We start from the raw sequence: 25,720 nt of genomic DNA on the forward strand, positions 1-25,720 counted from the left end.
ACCCAGAATTCCAAATACAGGAAGTTACACATACAAAAATGTCACATTTCCACTTCACCTCAATGATGTCACTTTTCACAGAAACTGTAAGGAACCTAGAAAATAAGGTAACTGTGGGTTTTTTTAATAGATAAAGTACAAAATGAATTAAATAGTGACAATTTTGTTACTATATTAGATGTGTCCATCATATTGGAATAGAAAAACCAAAATAAATAGTTAATTATTTTAGAAAATGTGAACAGATATGAGTCATGATTAAAGATAACACTATAGTGTACATTTCTAAATGTTTGGAACTTTGTAACAGAAACTTAACATAAAAAAATACTACCAGAGCCAATATTCAGTGAAACAATAATAATAATAATCTTCTTCTTCTTTGCTTCCTTTCCAGGATTAGAGGCCAAGTGGCCTGTTCCGGACTCAATTCCATCTTTTTAAGGGTCTTCCTCTGCATCGAGTACCTTTTGGGTGGTAATTTAGAATTTGTTTAGGTATTCTGCTTCTATTCATTCTCAGTATGTGTTCTTTCCATTTTTCTCTATAGCAAATCATTTAATTTAGGGAGGTTGTAATTCCAAGTTTTTTCTGATTTCGCTGCTTTTCATTTTGTCCATTATTGTGGCTCCTTCAGTTCTGCGCAGAAATTTCATTTTGGATGATTCAATCATCTGCTTTCTTCTTTCATCTTCTTCTTTCATCTGCTTTTTTATTGTCCGTATCTCACTGCCATAAAGTAAGGTTGGTTTAGCTACTGTATTGTAGATTCTTATTCGTGTATGTTTTTGTACATAATTGGGTTTAAAAATTTTATTTATAATATGCCTGTTACTTTTAAAAAGTTTGATATCTTTGGTTCTATATCAGCTTCATTTTCATATGACATTGTGCAACCTAAATATTTGAACGTATTTACTTGCTCTATTATTTTGTTGTTTATTACTATTTTGCTTCTTATTGGATTAACACCTTTGAAGTCCATGACTTTAGTTTTGTCCCCACCCCCCCCCCCCCCCACCCCCCCCCCCCCCCACCCCCCCCCCCCCCCACCCCCCCCCCCCCCCACCCCCCCCCCCCCCCACCCCCCCCCCCCCCCACCCCCCCCCCCCCCCACCCCCCCCCCCCCCCACCCCCCCCCCCCCCCACCCCCCCCCCCCCCCACCCCCCCCCCCCCCCACCCCCCCCCCCCCCCACCCCCCCCCCCCCCCACCCCCCCCCCCCCCCACCCCCCCCCCCCCCCACCCCCCCCCCCCCCCACCCCCCCCCCCCCCCACCCCCCCCCCCCCCCACCCCCCCCCCCCCCCACCCCCCCCCCCCCCCACCCCCCCCCCCCCCCACCCCCCCCCCCCCCCACCCCCCCCCCCCCCCACCCCCCCCCCCCCCCACCCCCCCCCCCCCCCACCCCCCCCCCCCCCCACCCCCCCCCCCCCCCACCCCCCCCCCCCCCCACCCCCCCCCCCCCCCACCCCCCCCCCCCCCCACCCCCCCCCCCCCCCATAAAAAAAAAAAAACAGATTTTGATTGGGGTTCCACAAGGATCCTTACATGGCCCCGAAATTGTTCGCGTTCTGCACGGTAGATATTCCACAGAACCCCATGGCGTCCATCCTGGCTTTACATGTAGTTGACATGGCAGTATTAGCTAAATCATTACGTTTCGCATCTTGTAACCAAAAGACTACAAGATAGCATTTTAAAGTTAGAGAAATGGTTCTGAGACTGCAAGTTAACCCTCAGAAAAGTGCAACCATACTCTTCACTTAAAGATTAGCATCTCCCAAAGTGGACATGGTTCTCTTTAATACCAAAAGTCAATGGCAGACAGGAGCCAAATACCTCGGAATATTAGTAAACAGAAGATTGTGCTCCAACAACCATATCAGGAATATTTGTGTAAAAGTATCTAAAACTATTGCTCAACTGTATCCCTTGATTCATAGACACAGCAAATTAAACACAAAGAACAAACAGTTTCTATCGGATGGTGATTCTTCCTATGATTACAAATGCTTCTCCAGCTTGGAGTCATACCGCCAATGTCCATATACTAAAATTGCAACGAGTGCAAAACAAATGCTTGCGTATGATACTAAGTGCTCCATGGTTCTTCAGAAATGATTAGATTCACCGGGACACCAATATTCCACATATATCTCCTCATTCCTTCACTCTCTAGCAGTAAAGTTCTTTTAGAAGGTGACTACGCATCTTATTCAGCTGATACAACAAGCTGCAGACCACGACTTCTACAAGCAGAGAAGACCTAAAGCTATTCTACTTTCCAATGATATCGCTTAATCCCTCAGCCCCCTCAATCCCAGAGCGAAATGCTGGAAAAATTTTTTCTACCAATATTTTCTCTGTAAACGAAAACGGGGAATATAAAAATCGTTCAGCTTCACCCTTTGAAACAGTAGCGTTCTGCGATTCATTCACTCACCGATATTGAAGTCATTTTCATTTGCAATTGTGGTATAATCTTTTATGTCATTTTTATACAAATACAAATGTTTCATATACTTTATTATGCTAATTATGAATGTTTATTGAAAATTCTATGCCATGTTTGTGTAATAGCATACGAATCTAAAGAGTATTTGTTATGAGAACTTGAAAATTCATATTTTTGTGTAATGCGAACATGCACTTTGCCTTTCAGATAAACCCTCGTTGCAGTGTCCCAACCCTTGACGACAATGGATTCTTCGTATGGGAAAGGTACGTTTGCCGTAACAACACAGAAAGAACTCAAATCGATATGAAATTCAAAGGGAATTAGGCTTGAATAATATAACTCAAGTACAATGTTCGTCATCGCTTGAACACGGAACTCTGCCACTCTCCTTCAAGTTTTTAGATCTCGGAGCCATTACTGGACGCAATATTTTTGAATATGTGACCTTCTTTGGGTGATAGACTAAGTCCTTGACTCTTCATCCCTTTATCTGAGTTCTTGCTTGTGGGTGAGGGGTTTAGTGCGGGTATCTTACCCGCTCTTTATTAGCATTTTGTGTAGCTTCAGCTTTCTTGAGCGGTGAAGGATTTCAGTCTTCTATGTTTGAAGCGGTCTGATGGCAATGTGGTCAGCTGCCTGTCGAATCAGCTGATTTGGATGATTCTCTGCGACTGTGAAGATTTCTGCAATGATTACCATGTGGACCTTGATGTCTGGTCGTTTAGCTTCTCGGTGTAATTGAAGGTTTATGATGAACGCCATTCTTAACATGTGCTCTGGATTGTTCGTAGTCTTTGGATATTTCTTTTCGTCGTGTGTCCCCAGGAAGGAGAGCCGTAGGTCAGTTGAGGTCTTATCACTGATTTGTAGAGGAGAATTTAGTTGTTTATAGTTATGTTAATATAGCTATGATATGGTTTTGTTGGCTTTAGTGGCGACACTATTTCTGTGTGTCTTGAGATTTAGACTTTTATCAAGCTGAACTTGTAGATATTTCGCTGATTTGTGCCAAGGGATGATTTTTCCGAACATTTTTATGCTTGTATTTGGTTCTGTTTTTCGTCTTGTGTACAGTAGTTCAGAGTTTTTTCTAGTTTCATTGAGATGCGCTATTTGATGTACCAATTCTCTAATTCGCTGATTGCTATCTCCAGTTTGTTTATGGTCAATTGTGATCGGAGGGACCTGGCTGTGGTGATCGTACTGTCGGCATAGAGGGCAATAATGGATGGGGACACCTTGGAGAGATCTGTCATGTATATGGAGAAGAGTAGAGGAGACAGTAGAGAGCCTTGAGGGACTCCAGCCGTGATTTTGCTTTCAGTGGATATAATTCCATTTATTTTTATCCTAAATTTTGTGTTGTTCAGATATGATCTGATGAGTAGAACTAGTGGTGATGGCATTCCTACTTGGGTAGGTTGAAAATTAATCCATAATGACAGATTCGGTCGAATGCCTCAACTTTGTCCAGGAAGACTGCACCGGAGTGCTGGTGCCATTCGTATCCTTGGGTTATGTAGATTTGTTGTGGAGTGCAGTTTTCTAATTTAGCCGATTTTCTAATTTAGTGATTTAGCCGTTGGATGGCATTGGTGATGGCCACCACTAGATGCATAATACCTTTGTGAGGGGGATTGAGCGCTTTGTTCGTGATTCCGTTCGGTCCTGAGACCTTCTTGATTTTGAGTTTTCTTATGATTTGGTATATTTCTGCTGGTGATATTGGTTTGTTGTAGGATTGGAGTTCTCAGTTATTTTACGCACTTGGAGGTGGATATTTCTTACGAAGTCTACTTGGGCATAAATGGGGCTATATTGTCTTTCGAAGCTATCTGCAAATCATTTCGAATTTTCTTCATCTTTGTAGGCTGTTCCATATTCAGCTTGGATTTGAGGAAGTGTGCTGTGCTTTAAGGGAAGCGACCTCATAACTTTCCAAATTGGCTAGTCTTTTGTGCATAGGTGAGGTATCTTGTTGTTCCAAAGTTGGTTTCGGTGATCTTTTAGTGCATACCGCACCTGGTTCGTTGCTCTGTTAACTGCCTGTTTATCTGTGAGATCCATTGATCTATGATATTGTCTTCTTAGCTTGTTCTTTTCTCAGATAAGTCATTTTATTTCCTCTTGAAGGTCTGTTTGTCGGTGCACGTGTATTTGTATTTGTTGCATAGGATATTGCTGCTAATATCTGTTTGTCAAAGATTGCTACTGTCTTTTCTATTTATTCAGTAGATGTTATGTGCGGTACTGGGCCTAGGTTTTCCTGGAAGGCTGAGGATAATTGTTTCCAGTTAATGAAATTGAGATTGTTTTCATTTAGATAATGTATGATGCCTAGTTGCAATATGATGGGGTTGTAGTCCGATTTTCTTCTTGTTGTGGAGGTCGTGGTTTGTATAGTGGTTCACACACACACACACACACACACACACACACACACACACACACACACACACACACACACACACACACACACACACACACACACACACACACACACGCACAAAGGACCTTTTTCCACATCACCCATTTCGAAAAAAAATCTGCAAAGTGTAACACACGACCGAAATATTAAACTGAGTTCACCTTCAGGCGACAGCCACACCATAATCAACTCATCCCGCAACACTTACAACATGTCCACCGCATACGCCACCTTGTGGCGTATGCGGTGGACATTACAGAAACTTTTGTGGCCAGTACAGAAACTTTTGTATTTTTAACCCCTCGTACACAATATTCTACCAAAACTTGTGGCACTTGTAACGATATAAATAATTTTTGATAAAATAATGTTGGATGCAAACAAATCTGAACCAGTTCAAATAAACCGTGGATGTAACCATTTAAATGTGTGTTGCACTCCAAACAGAATCCTTGGTCATGTGACGGCAACATAAGTGACTGTCCTGATGAACTTATCTCCTATCAGTCAGTATTTTGGGCATTCTTTCTCTTCTTTTGGGTTGAATGTCAGTTGGGCTTCCATTTCTACATCATGTTGGCAGAACAGTATAAATGATTAAAATATGTTATGACACAGAGGAATTAGAGCTCAGTAGTAAGCAGCGCCCTCTAACTACGAGAACGACTTATGCTATTTGAATATGAGCAGCATTGTGTACTATATAAGATTAACAATGTTTTAATTCAACTGACAAGCGTAAAAGTGTCACCTTATTTAACATTTTTTGCAATTCCACTATTTCTAGAGGATATCTTACTTTTAGGCTTATTATAGATCGATTTGTTTATAGTAAAGTGAATGAACTGATCTCGAACATGCGTTTAGAAATAATTTCCGACACATGCAGTCTCTTTCTTTCTCCTTCCAGCCGTGCCATCATGATGTACCTCGCCAGTAGGCACGCACCGAATAGCACCCTCTATCCTGCGGACTTCCAGAAGAGGGAGTTAGTGGATGCTATGCTGTACTGGGACAAAAGCGTTTTATGTTCAGCCATGAGGGAGTTTCTGGTAAGCTCACCAGCTGGTTCCATTGCACTAATTTTAATATGTTAATCTTTGGAAACAAACCGATTCCAGTATTTGGATCAACAGTTCTGAAATCAATAAACAATCTGAGAAATAGTTTCTTTAATTTATTATTTTTGTTTATTTATTTTTTTCAGGATCCTATACTTCAGGGAAATCCTCCATCTGAAGAGAAACACAACAACTGGAAGTCAGCCCTAAGACGGCTCGAATCCATCCTTACCCAAACCGGATTCGTTGCCGGGACTCAACTGACCCTCGTGGACTTCTCCGTTCTTGCTGAACTTACTTCGATGGAGGTGAGTGTTTCGATTGTGGAGGGCCTAATTTCTTGAGAATTGAATTATTCTTTTTTTGTTTCACACTAATTTCCTAAATGGCGAGGATGCTTTGCATGTTTCTGCGAAAAAAAATATTCAAAATTGTGGTTAGAATTATAGTCTAAATCTATAATGCCTCTGTATTACGTCTATTAACGGCATTGTTGTTGTTTGACTTCCATTGTTAAGTTAGTTTACTTAACAACAACCCTCTTGCCTGCACTAAAGATCGACGGCACCGGCTTATTGAAAAAATCACGATGATAGATAGGCATTTAAGCCTTAAGGATATCATCGAATTATTTGTTAATTTTAATTTATTAATTTAAATTTATTTTTCATTTATTTTTTAATGCCATCCATAAACCGCTGTAATCCTATAGTATGTTACAACTCGGTGTGCCGATGGTAATTTATCCCGGAGTAATTTATTTTATTTCTATTGACCAAAAGTAAATCGTTTTATCCCATTTAAGATCTTCAATAATCAGGGTGGTGTCCACACAACGGAGAATGGAAGCCATCTGGCATCACCAACAGGGTGTAGGGTGAAGAAATGGTAGGAGCAGTGAGGTAAACATCCAACAACGGAAAAACGTAACATGAGATTTCAGGATTCCATGCTCTTACAACTAATGATCATAGAATTATAATAAACACTCCAACACACTGCGAGATAGGACGATCCTCATGAACTTCTGTCTTAGAAAGCAGGCTTTTTTTCTACAGTGATTATTAATTCCACAAACCAACCAAACAACATACACGGATTTAACAGATCAGTAAAGATAATGTTGGTTACCCTGAATCATTGCACCACTCTGAGGACTCTCTTTGAAACGAGTCCAACACCCATCCACCCATAAATTTCGGAACAGAAGGGATGTCCCATCTAAAACGTCTAATGTATGAGTAAGGTGAATTATTTTTTGTCAGATTTACGAGGATAACTTCTATTATTAATTTATTTCTATTGCAGGTTGTTGACTACGACTTCAGTCCTTACCCAAAAATTCAGGCATTCCTTGGACACATGAAGCTGCGTTTCCCTTTTTACAAGATGTTGAATCAAGCTCCTCTGGACAAACTGAAGCAAACCTTGATGGAAAGAAGGCAGCAAACTCAAGGGACAGCTTAAGCCCCGATTTTCTCTTTTGTTGAGCTCCAGTTGAGTCTGCAGTTCTACATTCCCATGTTTAACCCTTTAACGCCATTAAATAAATTATTGTTTGTTGGCTTGTTGTGTGTTCGCTCGCAGTAGTTCCTGCCGACATGCGTTCCCTCGTCTCTTCATTCCTGTCATAAATGCGATTTTTGTTTTTTAGGAAAGGTCATTTGAAATGCTCAGCTACGGCAAATCATTTGAATGCAAGCTTGGAATAAAATATTTGCGATTTAACATCGAAATGTGGACAGAAGGAGAGATATGAAAGTTTATCTTTTCATATAATTTTTTAGTTTTTTTTTATTTTTTTAAAGTTTTATTACTATAAAGAATGATCACTGTTTGCTTTATTTCTCAAATGATTATTAAATCTCCTGAATTTTGGTTTGCAATTCGAAAGACAGAACAGATGGTTTCTAAAAAGTGATTGTGTTACAAAAAGTGTTTCAAATATTATTTGAAATTCAAATTCATTAATAAAATCAATGTAACCCTTTTCACTGTATTTATGTTGACAGAATGGTTTAAGGCAGTGTTTCTCAACCTACGGTCCGAGGACCACCTGTGGTCGCGACGATGGTACAGGAGGTATAGACTTAAATGAAATACGTAAATATATGAATATATAGTTTTTAGTTATCCAAACAAAACAAATTAGAATTGAATAAGTAAAAATTATTGAATAAGAAAGGATACTTAAAAAACCAACAAATAGCGGCAGAATGACTTGTAATCAAAGAGGGGGTGAAGTGAAGAACAATATGGTTTTATTGCTTCCGCCTTCCCTTGCTTTTTTGTCAAATTTGAAGTGACATGTGTTGTCCACATGACCACATTTCAACCAATTGCTTGTTGTTTATTGATTTTTATTACTGAAGGTTTTGCTCCTTCAACCAAGACTCAGTATATCTTCAGAAGTGCTAAATGATACTTGGACAAAGTGTGTCGTTAGTTGGCCCCAGTATTTATATATTTTTCGGAAATGTTTTTTTTTTAATAATGGAAAAGTGGCTTAGAACTTAGAACTGTTGAAAAGCAAACGAAATAGGTGATGTTAACTCTAATTGTGATACACGTGTTGTAACGACGAATAAATCTAATACTATTAAAATAGAAGAAACAAGCAGTTCAAAGAAAAAATACAGTAGGAAATATAACAGTTCATTATGGTTCAGTATTTGCTCTAATGTAAAACTCATCTCCTATGGGATGAGTTTTACATTAGAGCAAATACTACTAAGAATAGCGATCCTAGCTTTATCCACCTTTATAACGAGTTGCCCGGTATTGTACCACCCAGGTGTTTGCTCACGCTTGGACTCGCCGAACTTTTATACTTTGCTATATTCGGCATGAAACTCTTTGATTTCTATCTTAGAGTTTTCTTATTCAGCTTTGAAATAATGTGGGATTAAATATCCCCTTAATTTAAATAATTGTAACATCGCCGAAGTGAAACCTTTTGGCTCTTTATTTCATTAATAGCAGTTCATATTTGGAATTCGGGTTTACTTGGCGTGGAGATGAAAGTGAACAGAAACCTCAATGTGTTTTGTGTTATGAAGTGTTGTCGAACGAGTGCATGAAACCTGCGAAATTCCATCCACATTTAGAAACTAAACATTGTGACGTGAAAAATAAGCCAATTAAATTTTTTCAGCGACACTTAGCGACGTTAAATCATGGGAAAGATGTAGTTTCGGCCATGGGTTCGATTAATAGCAAGGCACTGGAAGTATTGTATCTCTTAACGTTGCGCATAGCGAAAACAGGGAAACCTCATTCTATTGGGGAAAATTTGCTACTTCCAGCTATAAAAGATGTGGTAAAAACTATGTTTGGCAACAAGTTACTAAAAGATGTTGATTTTACTCCTCTTTCAAATGACATTGTCGGTCACAGAATTAATGATATGGCAGGCGACATAGAATCTCAGTTAATCGAAAGCGTTAAGACGAGCCCTTATTATGCGATACAAATAGGCCGAAACTGATGATACAAATGATGCGCAGTTAATATGCTAAGTAAGATATGCGCATGATAACAACATTCATGGTGATATTTTGTAGAACTTTGTCATCCTGAGCAACTGGAGAAGAACTATTTCATACTCTCAATAATTATATAATATACAAAGGGCTCCAGTGGGGTAAGTATATGAGCTTTTGTTTGGATTGAGCTCGCGCCCTTAGAGGCAGGCATAGTGGAGTTGTTTCTAAGGTGGGGGAAGCAGCTCCGGATATGAATTTAGTACATTGCTCCATATATAGGGAAGCGTTAGCCTCCAAAGGAATGCCAACGGTCGGTATTCAGTATTCTGCGATGAAATGGGCAATAAATACATACAGCTTTTGCTTCATTCTGAAATTTGCTAGCTTTCCAGGGGCAAAGTACTAACAAGGTCATTTCAATTAAGGCACGAAGTTTTATTGTTTGTAAATGAACGTAATTTTGATTTTGCATCACTCCTTGTTGACGAAGCATGGTTATCAACATTATCCTATTTTTCAGACAGTTTTTCGAAATTAAATGAACTAACTCTCTCCCTTCAGAAAAATTATTTAACTGTTCTTGATGCCTACGACAAAATAAAGACATTCGAGAAAAAACTGCTGTTATGAATTAATTATGTAAAAGACAGACAATCTGCGCCTTTTCCAACATTCGAATTCTTTTTAGTGGAAAATTATATTTTTTGTTGATTCTGAGTTTCTGGAAAGGGTTTGTGATCACCTCAAAACTCTGAAACAGAATTTGGAAACATTTTCTGAATAACGTTTATAGAAATTTCTGTGGGTTCGCGATCCATTTCAGGCTTTAGATCACGAGAACGACCTTTCGTTATCGAAAAGAGAACAGTTAAATGAGATTTAGTGGTAGTGACAGTGGGCTTAAAATGCAATTCCGTCGACTGAAGTTGACCAATATTGAGTGAGATATCCAGCAACGCTACAAGGGCAGAGAAACTCAACCATCTCATTAAAAGTAAGTAGCAAGATAATTATATCATATTATTTATTTGTTTAATAAAAATTAAAACTTTGTTCACTTATGATACACGTTTAATAGTTCCAATTTAATTGTTTCCATATGTATTCAAAACATGCTTTTTAAATTTCTTATGTTATAAATAGCACAGTTTTTCTCGAATGTTGGTAATCCCCACATAGAGTTTTTAAAAAATTATATAACTTAGTGGTCGGTAGAATTGTTTTGGACATTTTACTGGTCCTTGGTTTAGAAAGGTTGAGAAACGCTCGTTTAAGATATTATTTAGTTTTCAATTTGAGGGAAACAACTTACATTTGTGTTTTGTTAACATTTTAAGTCGAATTAGTGTTAATTTCTTTGTGTGTGTGTGTGTGTGTGGTTTGGCAAATCCTCATTTAATTTCCGGTATTCACATCACGTTATCACAATTAATGTGGGTTCTACGGTCGCGTTTCTTAAGTCTACATGACGATAAACTGAGTTTTCAAGAGCAAAAGTCCTATTGCCTGTGTCAGAGAGTGACTAACTCGGGAATCGGTCGATAAAAAATCAAACTTAGAACGCACTTTCTTCGGGAGGCCTAGCACTGTGGACGCCACTTCCATTGAGATGCAAAGGCTCTGAAAAAACATTCAGCAACATGGTCAAGTAACTTGGCAATTTTTCACATGTGAAATTGCTGATGGGGAGGACGTGGAGAGGATCCAGAGGCGAGTGACTAAGATGATGGCGGGTCGATGGAATGAACCATATGAGAACAGGTTGAAGATTTGTGGGTTGCAGAAATTAGTTGATAGGCGGAAAAGGGGAGATATGATTGAGCCATTCAAATTGCTAAAGGGCTTCTATAAAATAAATTCAGAGAATAATTTTTGAGATCAGGACTGATGGTGGGAGAACTAGAGGACACCTATGGAAGCTGGGCAAGAGTGTGGTTAGCAGGGGTGTTAGAGCTGGGTTCTTTATTTTAGAGTGGTAAATGAGTGGAATAAGCTGCCAGAGTCTGTTGTGGATGCTATGACGGTGAGTGAGTTCAAGGCAAGGTATGATAGATACTGTGAGAATATCGTGTAGTTGTGTGGACATGATGTTTAGGGCCTGCCTCGATGAGTCTAAGGACTCCCTGGAGTCGCCCGTAATAATAATAATAATAATAATAATAATAAATTGTTCGGTTTTTTTCAACCTACAGGACGTAGAGGCGAGGCCTTTTTAGCCTAGTTAAATCGTTAACAGGTGTGGACTAAAAATACTTCCTAAACTGCTCCCATACGAATCTTTTAAAATATCAATTAAAATTAAAATAACATATAATCAAAATTATGATTTTTACCTCAACTTGTGAAAGACCAGCAAATACAGAAAGATCTGCTAGCGTCAAATGATCCCGGTCAAATACTTGGACTTTTCCAAAAGACTCAGAGCTTTCTTGTATTTCTCAATAAGTTCAACAGATGGCGATTTTTCTTCTACTATTTGTAGTACCTATAAAAACGATTAAAAATTTAACTTCGAAATCGGAAATAAATTTCAACTTTAAATTCCATTTAATGAACAGTGCTACATGGTTTGGGAATATGAAGACCTACCGCGACATCTGGTGTCAAAATAAAAATAGCTGCAAATGCTTTCTGATATTAATAAAACTATTCTTCAAGACTGCGTAATAAAAATTCTGTACTAAAAATAATAAAACCAAAAGACCTTCGAATTTCGAATGATGAAGCTCATTAAGAAGAATAATTAATATCAGACTTATTCTTATTAATTACTAAGATATATAATGACTAAATATAGTAAGGAAAATGTTCCTACAGCCAATTGTTATTGCCAATAATGATATCTTAACGCTAGATGAAAATTAATATTATACCACCAAAAATATTAATTTTGTTAAAAAGATTTAAAGTCAAGCAGCTTTTAAATGTGAAATATAGACTGGAATATACAAATATTATAGAATAAAAAATAAGAGTTTGAAAACAGGAATCAAATCTTGGAGACTCGATGGCAGACTCTGAAGATGGCGCTGAATTATCCATCCTTAGAGACATGTGATCAGGTTGTCTGTAAAGACCCAAAATTATGAACCCGTGGTGACTGGACTAAGGAAGATAAAAAAAGTAACCAAGGAGTTCGTATTTTTGTGCTGTCACAAAATGAAACAATCAGTGATAGCACAATGGTACAAAATACTGACCAGGCATGCAGTCAGGAATACATATCCTTACGTGAAGTAGAAAAAGCCATCAAAAGCCCCTGAAATGTGAAAGGCAGTAGGAGCATTTGATATGGTGAAGCAGATGCTTTTCATATTCCCCGCTATCTGATGAGAAAACTGTGAGAGGGAAAATATTAATGAGCCTGTTGCTCGCCCTGAGTGGGCCCTAGGATTAATCATTAAGGTTGCAGTTTAAAATAGATTTTAGTCTTTTGTACTTGGTGTAATCTGTTGCGTCGTAATTTGCAGCTAGTTGAATTAGATTACTAGGATGCACAGATGCTATTGAAAAGAACTTAATTGCTATAGTCTGCATGAAGGTATAAATATAGGTGACTTCCGTGTGTCCCGGTGAAGTTGCACAGTGCGTAAGAACCATGGTGCGTTTCAGGATTATTCTGAGACATTTATTCTGCACACGTTGTATACGTAGTTTGAGGATATTAGTATTAGCAGTATGACTCCAAGCCGGAGAAGCGTAGATGAGTATAGGACGAATCATCAATTTATATAGAAGTAGCTTAATTCTGGTGCTCAATTTGCTGTTTGTGTTTATCAGAGGATAGAGCTGTGCAATGATTTTTGATGTCTTTAGACATTGAGACTTGATATGGGAGGTGAAAATCAATTTTCTGTACATCCATATGCCAAGATATTTGATCTCAGACTGCCAAGGGATTTCTTGTTAAACAGGAAACATTGATCTTCTGGGGAACAGTACGGCTACGCTTTTCTGAAGATTTATTTTGAGTCGCCATTTGGTTAAATATTGTTCAATTATCCACAGATTTTCCTGCAGTTTTTTGATTGTTAGGTGCGGTTTTAAAGATCTGCCTAATATCGCTGTATCATCCGCATATAAAGCTTTGCGGATGATACAGCACAACCGCACAACCCACTGTCATACGATGACAGTGGGTTGTGCGGAATATCACACATATAAGTGGAGAAAAGAGTCGGTGCCAGTAGTGATCCGTGTGGGACACCAGCCAAGATGAGTTTTTGTATGGAGTGTTCCATTTAACTTAACTTGCATGCGCCTATCATAGAGGTGTGATCTGATCAGGTGAACCACTTTCAATGGTATTCAATGGTATTCCATTTTATATAGCAAGCCGTAATACCAGACTTTGTCGAATGCACTGGCTATGTCAAGGAAAACAGCCCCAGTGCATTGACGCCAGTTAAATCCCGTGGTGACATATTCTACCAATCTGTATGCTTGTTGTGTAGTACTATGAAATTGTCGGAATCCAAATTGCTCCTCAGGAAGAAAGTTTAATTTGTGCACTAGTTCGTGGAGTCTAGTGAGAATGACTTTCTCGACAATTTTGCCTAGGTTAGAGATGAGGCTAATTGGTCTGTAGTTTTGAGGTGATCGCGGGTCTTTTCCAGGTTTATGGATTGGGATTACATCTGCTAGTTTCCAGTGGGAAGGAAAATATTTGTAGTGTAAGATGGAGTGAAGTTTATAATGTTAGTCAGATGCACAATAGCTGTATGGGGTAGTAGTTTTATCACCCTGTTTGTGATTCCATCAGGTCCAGGAGCCTTTTTGTTTTTAAGCTTCTTGATTATGTCATATAATTCTACAGGTGATGTGGGTGCAATTTGACTAGGGCATGTGACAGAAAGTTTGAGCGAAGATCTGACATGTCGATGGACTTTGTATATGTGATTGAAGTCGAGATGGTCATATGACGGTTTGCATTGCTTTTCTAGAGATGTTACTATTGCCTCAGCTTTGTCTGCGCGGTATGGATAAGGCCAGTATCTGCTTTGAGAGTAGGAAGAGGTTTGTTTTTATTCTTGATGTTTTTGATAAGATTCCATATGGAGTGATTGTCAGATGAGATAGAATTCAATTTTCCTTCCCAAATTTGATTTCTGTGGGCTGTGAGGGCATCTCTAACTGCAGAGTTGAATCTCTTCAAGATTCTTTTATCTTGAGGTGCTCGCGTGTTGTGATATCTTTTTCTTGCTCTGTTCTTTTCTCTGATCAAGTTCATAATGTCTTCTGGCAAGTAGTTTGATCTGAGGGTAGTTCTGGAAATAGTTACTGCTGCAACGGCAGTGTTGATTTGTTTAGTTAGATCCTTTATAACTGTTTCAATTTCCTCTGTGGATTTAATCAATGGTACAGGGCCGATATATTTTGAGAATACCTTGGATAGCTTATCACAAGGTATACATATGTGGGGGAGGAGACAGGTTATCCTGGTTTCCCAGCTTTAATAGAATGGGATTGTGGTCAGATGAAAGATCATTTAGAGTCACTACACTGTACTGGAGTCTTACATTCTGTAGGATAGTTATGTCTAGAACATTAGCCCGACCGTATGTGTTGTGATGGGTAGGCGCTGTGGTGCCTGCCACAATCATATTGTTGGATCCAGAGTAATTAGCAAGGATGTGACCATTTTTTTCTGGAACGGCTATTCCAGATGGGATGCTTGGCGTTTAAGTCGCCAGCCATAATGATATTATATGCAGAATTATATGCTGCGAAAATCTTTAGTTTGTCCACCGTGCACGTAAAAATTTCTATGCCTGTAACCTCAAGATTAATGGTGGATGGAATATTTATAGAGTGATGATTGATGTAATTTGATGCAGTGCCGCCTCCTCTGCAGGCGGCACTGCATCGAATTACATCAATTACCGCCGCCTCCTCGGTCTGTTCTGTATACGGCTAATATCCATTTATTTTGGGATTATCTGATGGTCGGAGATGGGTTGCTCTTATCACGAGTATATCTGGCTGACACCTTTGGGCAAACTCCCGGAGCTCCAGGATTCTACCTCTTAATCCGTCGCATTCCATGCTATGATCTGTAAAGAATCTGGTTTTATTTTATTTCTGTTCATGAGTGAACGCTGAGATAATAACTTGTGTGTCCTTTAAAAATCTATTTGTAGAGCATGGTGAGCGGTTGGATCTGCTAAAATCCAACAGCATATTTGCCAAGGAAGAGGTAATGATAGCTGTCAGATTTGGATGTGATGTTGGCTGTTCCAGGGATGTCTGTTTAGGGCGAGTTACATTAGCATATGTCCTAGACTGTTGTTGCTGAGTTGTTCTTTTAGGGCCTCTGATTTCAGCAGATGGGCTTCTGACCCTTTATGTTGATCTTTCGGAGGCTGTGAAGTAGAGTCTGACGTAGGTGTGCTAAGCGAGGAAGTTCCTTCTGATTTTCTATTTCTTGGATTGTGCGCACATCCTCTGTATTGGCAGTGTGAGGACAGCTACAGTTGGCACATTTAGCCGGGGTGGATTTTGGCTTAGCGCATGTATTTGTTGGGTGGTTGACCCCAACAAGCATTTAAATTCAGCCTTGCACATTTTCTGGGCGTGACCAAACTTCTGACATCTGTGGCATTGCCCTATTGAAGCCCTTTTCCTTAATGCTTCTATAGTGATTTTCAGTCCACAGATGGACGTCAGATCATATATGTGCTTTTAGGTTTGACTGATCTCTGCTAATACCAGTGGCATTAGAGTCCTGTTTCTCCTGGTCATTCTGCTGACCTTTACGGGTGATAAATCTTGCTGGTGTAGACCTGCAGTGATTTTTTCTGCAGATATCTTCAGATACACCTCTAATCACTACCTTGAGGTTTTTTTTCTGATCCTAGTGAAAACATGTGGTACTGAATACCTCTCGTATTTAATTCAGAGGTTAACCGTCGATAATCCAGCCCTGTCCTGGGTTGGATTTTAATACCGTCTGTGACATTCTTCGCTTGGCTGTATGAGATCTGTAAGTTGTACATCGTAGTCCTTAGCGACATCCATTTATTCTTTTCACGCAAAATAATCGGGGATATCTTTTCCCTTTTCCGGGAGGGCCATCTTCTTTCATTCCATACGCATTGGGTGGATCAGAGGCTTAGTTTTGCGTTTTTTGCGAACGCGAACCCCTAATAATCGGTGTGGTCAGTAAGGGGATTATCCTCAGCAGTTGTTGCTATTTCGCTGCCGCTGTCTTGAAGAAGTTCTAAGAATTGAGAGTCATCTGTATCAACCTCTTTTATTTTATGAACTACATCTTTTCTTGCTTAAATATTGCCAAAAGCTGTTTACAATTAAATTCTTCGTACGGTGCATCCATGGTTAGACCCAACCCTTGTTCTGTAGAGTAGGACATGACTTTCCCTTTCTACAATAATAAGTATACAGTTTCTAATGAAGTGAATGAAGCAATGAAACAATGGCGATACTAATGGCAGTAAGCCCCCGTATCGGCCTTATTTTGAAATTTGTTGACTTACCTACGTATCTGATTCTTTGGTTTATATAAAAGACCTCTTTGAAAAATAAACCGATTGATTATACTAGTAAAACTATTTACTAACAGTAAATTAACTAGTCAAAATTATTTAAGTCAAATGTTCTATGATCTATCAAAATCCAAACTAGATCGATACCGCCATCTTCATTCCACAAAACACAGACAATTCAAAATCAAACCTTCTTTGACAATTGACATTTATATCTTTAGGGGTGAAGCAAGATGCTTTTCATATAACCCGATACATGTAGTGGTTACAGTGAGGGTAAAATTTATGAGCAGTTTGCTCGCCCTGAATGGGCATGGAGATTATGCATCGCTAAAGGAAGCTAATATAGCTTTTGGTCTTCTACATTTGAATATGTCCGTTGCCTCGTATGCTGCAGCTTCCAGAACCAAACCATTGGTGTGTGTGGACGTCTTTAGGAAAAACTTGGATGCTAAGGATTGTAGAAAAGAGAAAATATAGGGAATATTTGTGTCTCTATGAAGTTAGTTGTTTCTAACATACTGCGGGGCGTTCAGAATCATTCTCAAGCACGTGTTCTGCACTCGTTGTATCTTGATAATGTTAGTATTAGAGGTGTGGCTCCATGCCGGAGAGGAATAGGTGATTATAGGACGAATCATCATCTGGTATAGCTGCAATTTGATTCTGTTGCTGAGCTTGCTATTTCTATTAATTAGCGGTGAGATCTGAGCTATGACTTTATATGCCTTTGCGCACGTAGACTTGATGTGTTGCTTGAAAGATAGCATTTTGTCGAGAATTACAGTCAGGTAATCTGTTTCTGTCTGCCAGGGAATTTTAGTATTGAATAGTAACACATCTCCTGCAGGAGATATTGGCCTTTTTGAGAAAACAATGCCTGAGCTTTTTGGGGGGTTGATTTCCAATATCCATTTGGAGAACCAGCCCTCCATTTTAGAAGGTTTTCTGGACGCTTTCTGGTAACGAAATGGGGTCGGAGAGAGATCTGGTTAGTATTGCTGTATCGTCCGCATATAGGGCCAAAATGGAAGACATCGGATTGTTTGGGATGTCTGACATGTATACAGAAAACAGCAATGGAGCTAATAGGGATCCCTGTGGCACTCCAGCAAAGATATGGCGCTGGGAAGATGTAGAACCATTGATTTTTACTTGCATTGATCTATTCTGAAGATATTAATGAATTAGATGAACCATTTTTAGTGACGTACCGGCTGAGATAAGTTTGTGTAGGAGTCTAAAATGCCAGATTTTGTCAAATGCCTTGAATAAGTCTAGGAAAACAGCTCCTGTGTACTGGCGCTAGTTATAGCTGGTGGTGATGTATTTCACAATTCTGTGGATTTGCTGAGTAGTACTATGGTGTTGTCAAAAACCAAACCGTTCCTGGCTTATGAATAGGAATTACATCCGTCAGTTTCCAGGTGGAAGGAAAATAGTGGAATCTTAAGATTGCATTTATTATACTGATCAGGTGCGCTACAGCTTTCCGAGGCAGCAGCTTGATCACCCTATTTGAGATGCCATCTGGTCCAGGAGCTTTATTGTTCTTACGTTTTTTAATAATATCATAAAATTCACCGATGATGTGGATGCAATATGGTCAGCGCTGGTATCTGGGAGATTTAAAGCGTGTCTGACCTGTCTGTGGATTTTGTACAAATGATTGTAATCTAAGTTGTTATAAGAGGGTTTGCTGCTCCTCCAGAGTCTTCACTATGGCTTCTGCTTTATCGGCATCTGTGTGAACTAAGCCCTGGTTTGAGATTATGGGAGGGGAACTGTTTTTATTTCTGATGTTTCTCAGTTACCCCCAGATAGAGTGATCAATAGATGAGATAAAGGATAACTTTATCTCATCTATTGATCCCAACTTTTATCCCAAACGGTTTCTAGGAGTTTTAAGTGCATCTCTTTCTGCCCCATTTATCCTGTTTAGAGCTATTTTGTCTTGTGGTGCACGCGTGTTACGGAATCTTTTTCTCACTCTGTCTTTGTCTCTGATCAAGTACATGATGTCTTCAGGCAAACGATCTGGCTTGCGGGCGCCTTTGTAGGAGCTACTTTTATAGCAGAATTAATTTGTTGTGTGAGATTTGTAACTGCAGTTTCTACTTCTTCTTTTGTGCGTATGTGAGGAACAGGTCCAATATAACCCTTCAGTGCTGTTGACGGTCTTTCCCATGCAATATAGGAGTGAGAAGGAGGACACAGGTATTCTTGATTTCCCAGCTGTAGTAGAATTGGGTTATGATCGGATGATAGTTCATCCATAGATATGATGCTGAATTGAAGTTTAATATCCTGAAAGATAGGTATATCCAGGATGTCAGCAGTGCCGAACGTACTGAGATGAGTTGGCTCGGTGGGGCCTGCCACAACAGCGTTGCTTGATTCTAAGTAATTGTAAAGGATGCAACCATTCTTGTTGGTGGTTGTGCAATTCCACGCAGGGTGCTTGGAATGCAGATCCCTACAATAATGTTGGGCTCTCTGACGCATAAGATGGCATTAAGGTCAGAATGAAGTAGAGATGTTTGGGGATGGTTGTAAGCTGAGTAGGTTTTCAGTTTGCCAGTTGAGCTTGTGACTACTTCCACGTCTGTGATCTCAAGGTTAGTGGTTGAAGGATTGCTCACAGAGTAGTGCTTAATGTAGTTTTTAATGAAGATGGCAGTGCCGCCGCCGCCTCTGTAGAGTAATCTATCATTTCTGGGTGATAAAATGAGGTGATAGAATGATAGATAAAATAAGGTGATAAAATGAGTTTCACTGATTAATATAACATCTGGTTGATATCTATGTGTGAAATCTCGGAGTTCCAAAATTTTGTTTTTGAGGCCATTTGCGTTCCAAGCGACTATCTGAAGAGATGCTGGAATGAGTTTGTTACTATTCATTTATGAGAGCTGAGAAGATGACCTGAGTTTCACGAAGAAATCTTTTAGTGGAGGTTTCAGTAGGGTTTGATAGGCTGAAAGTTTGTAGCATGTTTGCTAGTGAGGCCGTAATAAGAGCTGTTAGGTTTTTAGGTGCTGTTCGTTGATTATGTCCTGGTACTGGTCTATTTGTTCGGGTCACATCGGCATAACTTCTTGTTTGCTTTCGGGTGTCTCTATTTTTGGAGGTCTACGGTTTGATGCCTGAGCCTCTGGTGATCTTATACTGTAGGAGGAGGGCTGATTGACTACCTTATCCTGCGAACTACAAAGGATGTACTCAGGATGAGGGCCACTGCAGTTGGCACATTTGGCAGAGGTAGTCCTCGGCTTTGTGCAGGTATTGGTTGGGTGGCTGTCTCCACATTTCAAACATCTATATTCCGCTCTGCATAGATTCTGGGCATGGCCAAACTTCTGGCACCTGTGGCACTGCCCAGAAGATGATCTTTTCCGGAGTGGTTCTAGCGTGACGATGAGACCACAGACTGTTTTTAAGTTGTAGATATCCTTGTATATTTTATGAATCTCAACTAAGACTAATGGCATGGGAGTCTTGTCTGCTTTGTACATTCTGCTGACCTTGACTGGAGTCAGATACTGAGAATTAAGGTTAGCTGCTATTTCTACTGTGTCAATGTCTTCACAGACACCACGAAGGACCACTTTTAAGTTTTTTTTCGGAGCTGAGCGCAAAGGTATGATACTGTATGCCTCTGTCGTCCAGTTCTTTGGTCAATCAACCTTCTGTAATCTGTTACTCTTGTTGGCTGGATCTTTATGCCTTCATCCATGTTTTTGCCTTAATGAAGCCAATGTGCAGATTGGACATTGTGGATCTTAAAGCTGCCTACTTCTGCTTTTCTCTAAGGATGATCGGAGGCACCTTTTCTTTAGGAGAAATAGTGGCGTCCGAACCCTGAGAATCCTGTTCCATTTCATTATTGTCATTGTGCGGTTCTTCTGTCGTTCCTCGCTTTTTGCGTGCGCGCACTTCTACAAAGTCTGAAGGAGTAGAAGGCACCGATTCTAAATGATCTTCTGCGACAACGTCTGTGAAACTTTCCGGGGGAAACGTGTCGTAAAGTTTAACTTTTCCCGGCCAATTGTTGTTAAGTAGTTCACCTAGTTTTATAAATTCTTTATATACCTCCTCAAATATTGTCTCAAGCTGTTTTTCCCATGATTATCAATGTAAAGTATCTATCTTAAATAAAAAAAAAATAATAATTATAAAAAATACGCTTACCGTGCAGTTGTAGTCTTACCGGCACTGCTACAGGACTCTGTACTGTTTTGGCAAGAGCACCGAATTAAAAATTGCATGATATTCAATACACCTAATATAATATATAATAAACGCACCACAATGCCAAAACTAGAGGTGGACATCACTATAGCGCTCTTTTACTTGACTTGGCCATACTTCTCACTTATTAACAACACAATCACTCATCAGAATTGCAGTTATTCAATTGAAAAACTTATGCAATTTATAATTAAAATGTCTTTATATTAATTCGGTGTGCGGTATTTGTAAACATTATGATTAACAATTTTCTGAAAATTTAAGAGTTATCTACTTACAAATAACTGTTTTAACAGATATATATTTCTTTATATATACAGTATATTTATGTATTTCTTTATAATTAAGTGAAACCTTTCTACAAATTACATTGAGCACCAGAATACTTACAGATACTATGAGTACATCATTTTCTCTCGACTTTAGCCTGAACTTTTTTTTTAATTTTTATCAAACATCTTGTATATTCTGAGTACATAACAGAATATGTGTTATCTAAAGCCCATAATCCGTACACTGTTATCATCTAAACCAGGATTTCCTAAACTGTGTTCCGCAGAAGGTGAATAAGTGTTCCACGAGAAGTTCTCCTGGAATTTGTCATTTTAATTTTCTAAGCCTTTTTCATGAATAAATACATAGTGAAAATATTCTGAGGAGAATAATATTTGTGAATATGTCGAAAAACTCAGACCCAGAACGCCTAATAACATCTGTGTATCGTTAATTTTCACACATCTAAACCTTTCAACATTTGGGAAAGGGAATACCGCTGTTTATGACCGATCATAAAAATTGCCTGCAAGCGGATTATAACAATGGGAGGCGTATCCTCTGTTCTCAAAACTGAAGGAAATGACATGTGTGTAGCAAATGTCAATTACTAAGCGTCATATTTTTAAATATGGAAATCTTCATGAATTATCGTTAATTTTTATACATCGAAATCTTTCAGCAATCGGGAAAGAGAATACCGCCGTTTATGACCGATCATAAAAATTACCTGCAAGTCGATTAAAATAATGGGCGGCGTGTTCTCAAAACGGAACGAAATAACATCTGTGTTGCAAATGTCAGTGACCAATCAGCAAGAAAGTATAAAGAAAATTTTTCCACTGAAATTGAAGATCAAGGTAGTCTGTATCCGGTTCTCAAATCTATTAATACTGAATACTTTCTTCGCAAGTTCGTATTGCAGTGTGTAAGTGCTTGTTCTGAAACCGGAGTGCCGTGATTTTTTTAAAAGTAATAGAAATACAGATTTAAATTCTAATATGAATAAGAGACAAGGCAGTTTGTTTAATTGTGGTATTAAGAAATCTCTTATTGAAGGTGTTTGTGATGGAACAGATAGTGAGTCATCCATCTCAAGCCTACAAAGAACTCCAGGATGTACAAAAGGAGGGGAAAACTACCAGCACACAGGAGAAAAAGTCTGCATTCACTAAGTACTTATAATAATATTATAAATATATTTGGTGATCAGAATGGGATATGACAATGAAAATCAGCACAAATTAATTTAATGATGCTTTAATTAAATCAATTAAAACAATTAAATTAAACTTTAATTTATGTTTAATTTATTATTAATTAATAATAAAAATCAGCTAAATTACTAATTAATTAATACATTACAAAATAACCAAGATGTTCCATGAAAATTTCAGGATTTGTGAAGTACCCCATCGTAGAAAAAGTTGGAGAAACGCTAGTTTAGATGATAACAATGTACGGATTATGGGCTTGAGATAACACATATTCTACAAGATGTTCGATAAAAATTAAAAAAAAAAAAGTTCAAGCTAAAGTTGAGAGAAAATGATGTACTCATAGTATCTGTAAGTATTTTGTTGCTGAACGTAAGTTTATTCAAAATGCGAGTTCAACTGAACAAGCATCAATGTACTCGTACATCAATCTAAAACGGAAATTTGCCTTTACGGCACTAGCACATGACCTTGAAAATTGCCGTCAACAACAAAATCAAATGAAAAAGTGACGTGGAGGACATCTTTCTTCGAAACGACACGACACTATTATTACATCGATGACCTTTCATTTATCACAAAATAGGGAACAGGTTTGAGATTGGGTTTTGAATTATTACTAAAGTAATTGTTGCTTATATGGCCAGTGTATTTTGTCTGTTATCTACGTGTATACTTCATCCAAATATAAAACATTTCCCCCTTGCAAGACTGGCAAATTCATTCACTTTTTCTAACTGAAGATTTTTATTTCAGTTCACGAGAAGTTGCTGAATGTATAGCACACGGAAAATTCAAACTTAACATCGGTTGTGGTTTCTTTATTTACATGATCGCATTCTCGATAAAAAACATCACAAAAATACTTCTGAGAATTAGGTACACTCTCATCGTTCGTGGAACTTACCGCTTCGGCAGCGACCGTCACATGTTCGCTTTGTGTGTACTGATAATGCCCAGGGCTTTGTGTGTACAAGCACTTTCCGCGTAAATCGAACAACAGCTTACTTCAAGTGAGTGAGAAGAGGGAGGGCCAGGTATGCCGATACAAGTATTCACATCCATTAAAACTGGTAGAATCCTCTATATATATATAGAGTTTTATGAAAAAAATTGAATGACTAGAACCGAGATTTAATTAAAAAGGTTTTTAATATAAACACACTACTAGTTTCGGCCTGTAACAGCCTTCTTCAGGTGACATTATAAAAGAAAAAACACTAAACATTGAGGGTTAAAAGACTATGAACAACATAGACAGTCTTTATACATAATTAGCATGAAAACGTTGTAGTTGTATTTGAAGCTGTTCTTTCATTTGTTGCATTGTTGGCAGAGTGCGTACTTATGTACTTATGAAACAGTACTTATGTGACTGCGATATTCCTTATTTCGGGCAGACGGACAAATCTGTCGAAATGCGTATGGAAGAACACATGAGAGACATTACTTACAAGAGACAGCGAGCAAGTGCATTATCAAGTCATATCCTTTTCTCGGCTAATCCTAATGATGATAACCAAAGTCACAAAGTCTGCTGGGAAAAATCTACAAACATCTTCCGTTGCAGTGACGAAATAGAGAGAAAAATTGTGGAATCGAGAGAAATCATCTTCAATCCTGTTCATCTAAATAACAACTTAAGCTACAACCTCCCAGATAGTCATTCAGCTGTAATCATGTACTGGCATTCACGTGATGCAGCAAGCACGCACTCTGCGAACAATGCAACAAATGAAAGAACAGCTTCAAATACAACTACAACGTTTTAATGCTAATTATGTATAAAGACTGTCTATGTTGTTCATAGTCTTTTAACCCTCAATGTTTAGTGTTTTTTCTTTTATAATCTCACCTGAAGAAGGCTGTTACAGGCCGAAACTAGTAGTGTGTTTATATTAAAACCTTTTTAATTAAATCTCGGTTCTAGTCATTCAATTTTTTTCATAAAACTGTGTATGTTAACCGAGTCAATGATCATTCTGTCATATATATATATATATATATATATATATATATATATATATATATATATATATATATATATATATATATATATATATATATATATATATATATATATATATGGGAATAAATTTTTAACTTGGGTATATTGTATATTAGGATAACCAAGCAATTTTATATGCTTGGTTATTTTAACTCCTAATCCCAAGTATGCAAACAATTAAGTTTGCGCCTGAAACAAAGTTCAAGTCTAAAGATGGTACAACACCAGGGCAACTCATTGTAAAGGTAGGTAAAGCTCTGATCACTATTCTTAGTATTTTCCCATAATGTAAAGCACATCTCTCTCTAGAAGATGCATACTGCAATGCATTATGGGTGGGGTCACTACCCAGACCGGTGTCAACCTTTTTTGAGGTCTCCTCAGTGAGTAGCTAGACCCTGAATACCAAGATTGAGCTATTAAGGCTGTGATCATGGCAGGAGGGTAACAGCAATACCAAGATTTTAGTAATACAGAGCGTTATCAACTTTACCTATATAAGTTGCAACAAGGTGTATTAAGTTTTAATAAAAATCTCTGGAGGAGATATTGATGGGAATAAATTTTTACCTTGGGTATATTGTATATTAGGATAACCATATATTGGGATTAGGAGTTAAAATAACCAAGCATATAAAATTGCTTGGTTATCCTAATATCCTAATATATATGTTTACATTTTTTAATTTTTTCAATTACTGGTTCTTGGTTTAATTCTTTCATAATATCTTCGTTTCTTTTGTGATCAAATAGGGTATAATTTGCAGTTTTTCTCATAAACTTCATTTCTGCTGTTGTTAATCTTTGTTTGTCTTTTTGTTTTATTGTCCAGATTTCGCTTCCATACATGAAGACCGGTAGGGCTAATGTATTGTATACTTTTAGCCTGGTTTGTTTTTGAACTAGGTTTGGTTTAAATATAGAATTAATTACTCCTGTTATTTTTAAATATTTTGCAATTTTTATGTTTATATCTTTTTCATTTTCATATGTGATCATACATCCTAGGTAGTTAAATGAATTCACCTGTTCTAAGA

The 25,720-nt window shown here is 38.3% G+C and overlaps 1 protein-coding gene across 1 annotated transcript; it reads left to right on the forward strand.

Annotated features, from left to right (window-relative positions):
* Nucleotides 1–5,743: 5,743 nt before the first annotated feature.
* LOC150099222 (glutathione S-transferase 1-like) lies at nucleotides 5,744–7,414 on the forward strand. Its single transcript, XM_090404284.1, has 3 exons — nucleotides 5,744–5,938; nucleotides 6,094–6,255; nucleotides 7,256–7,414. Exons 1-3 carry the CDS (start codon nucleotides 5,744–5,746, stop codon nucleotides 7,412–7,414), a joined length of 516 nt encoding a protein of 171 aa, XP_090260410.1.
* Nucleotides 7,415–25,720: the final 18,306 nt, after the last annotated feature.

This window comes from Typopeltis vanoorti, chromosome 14 (assembly GCF_054136105.1).
Source record: "Typopeltis vanoorti isolate ZY-2024b chromosome 14, IOZ_Tvanoo_1.0, whole genome shotgun sequence".
NCBI lineage: Eukaryota > Metazoa > Arthropoda > Arachnida > Uropygi > Thelyphonidae > Typopeltis > Typopeltis vanoorti.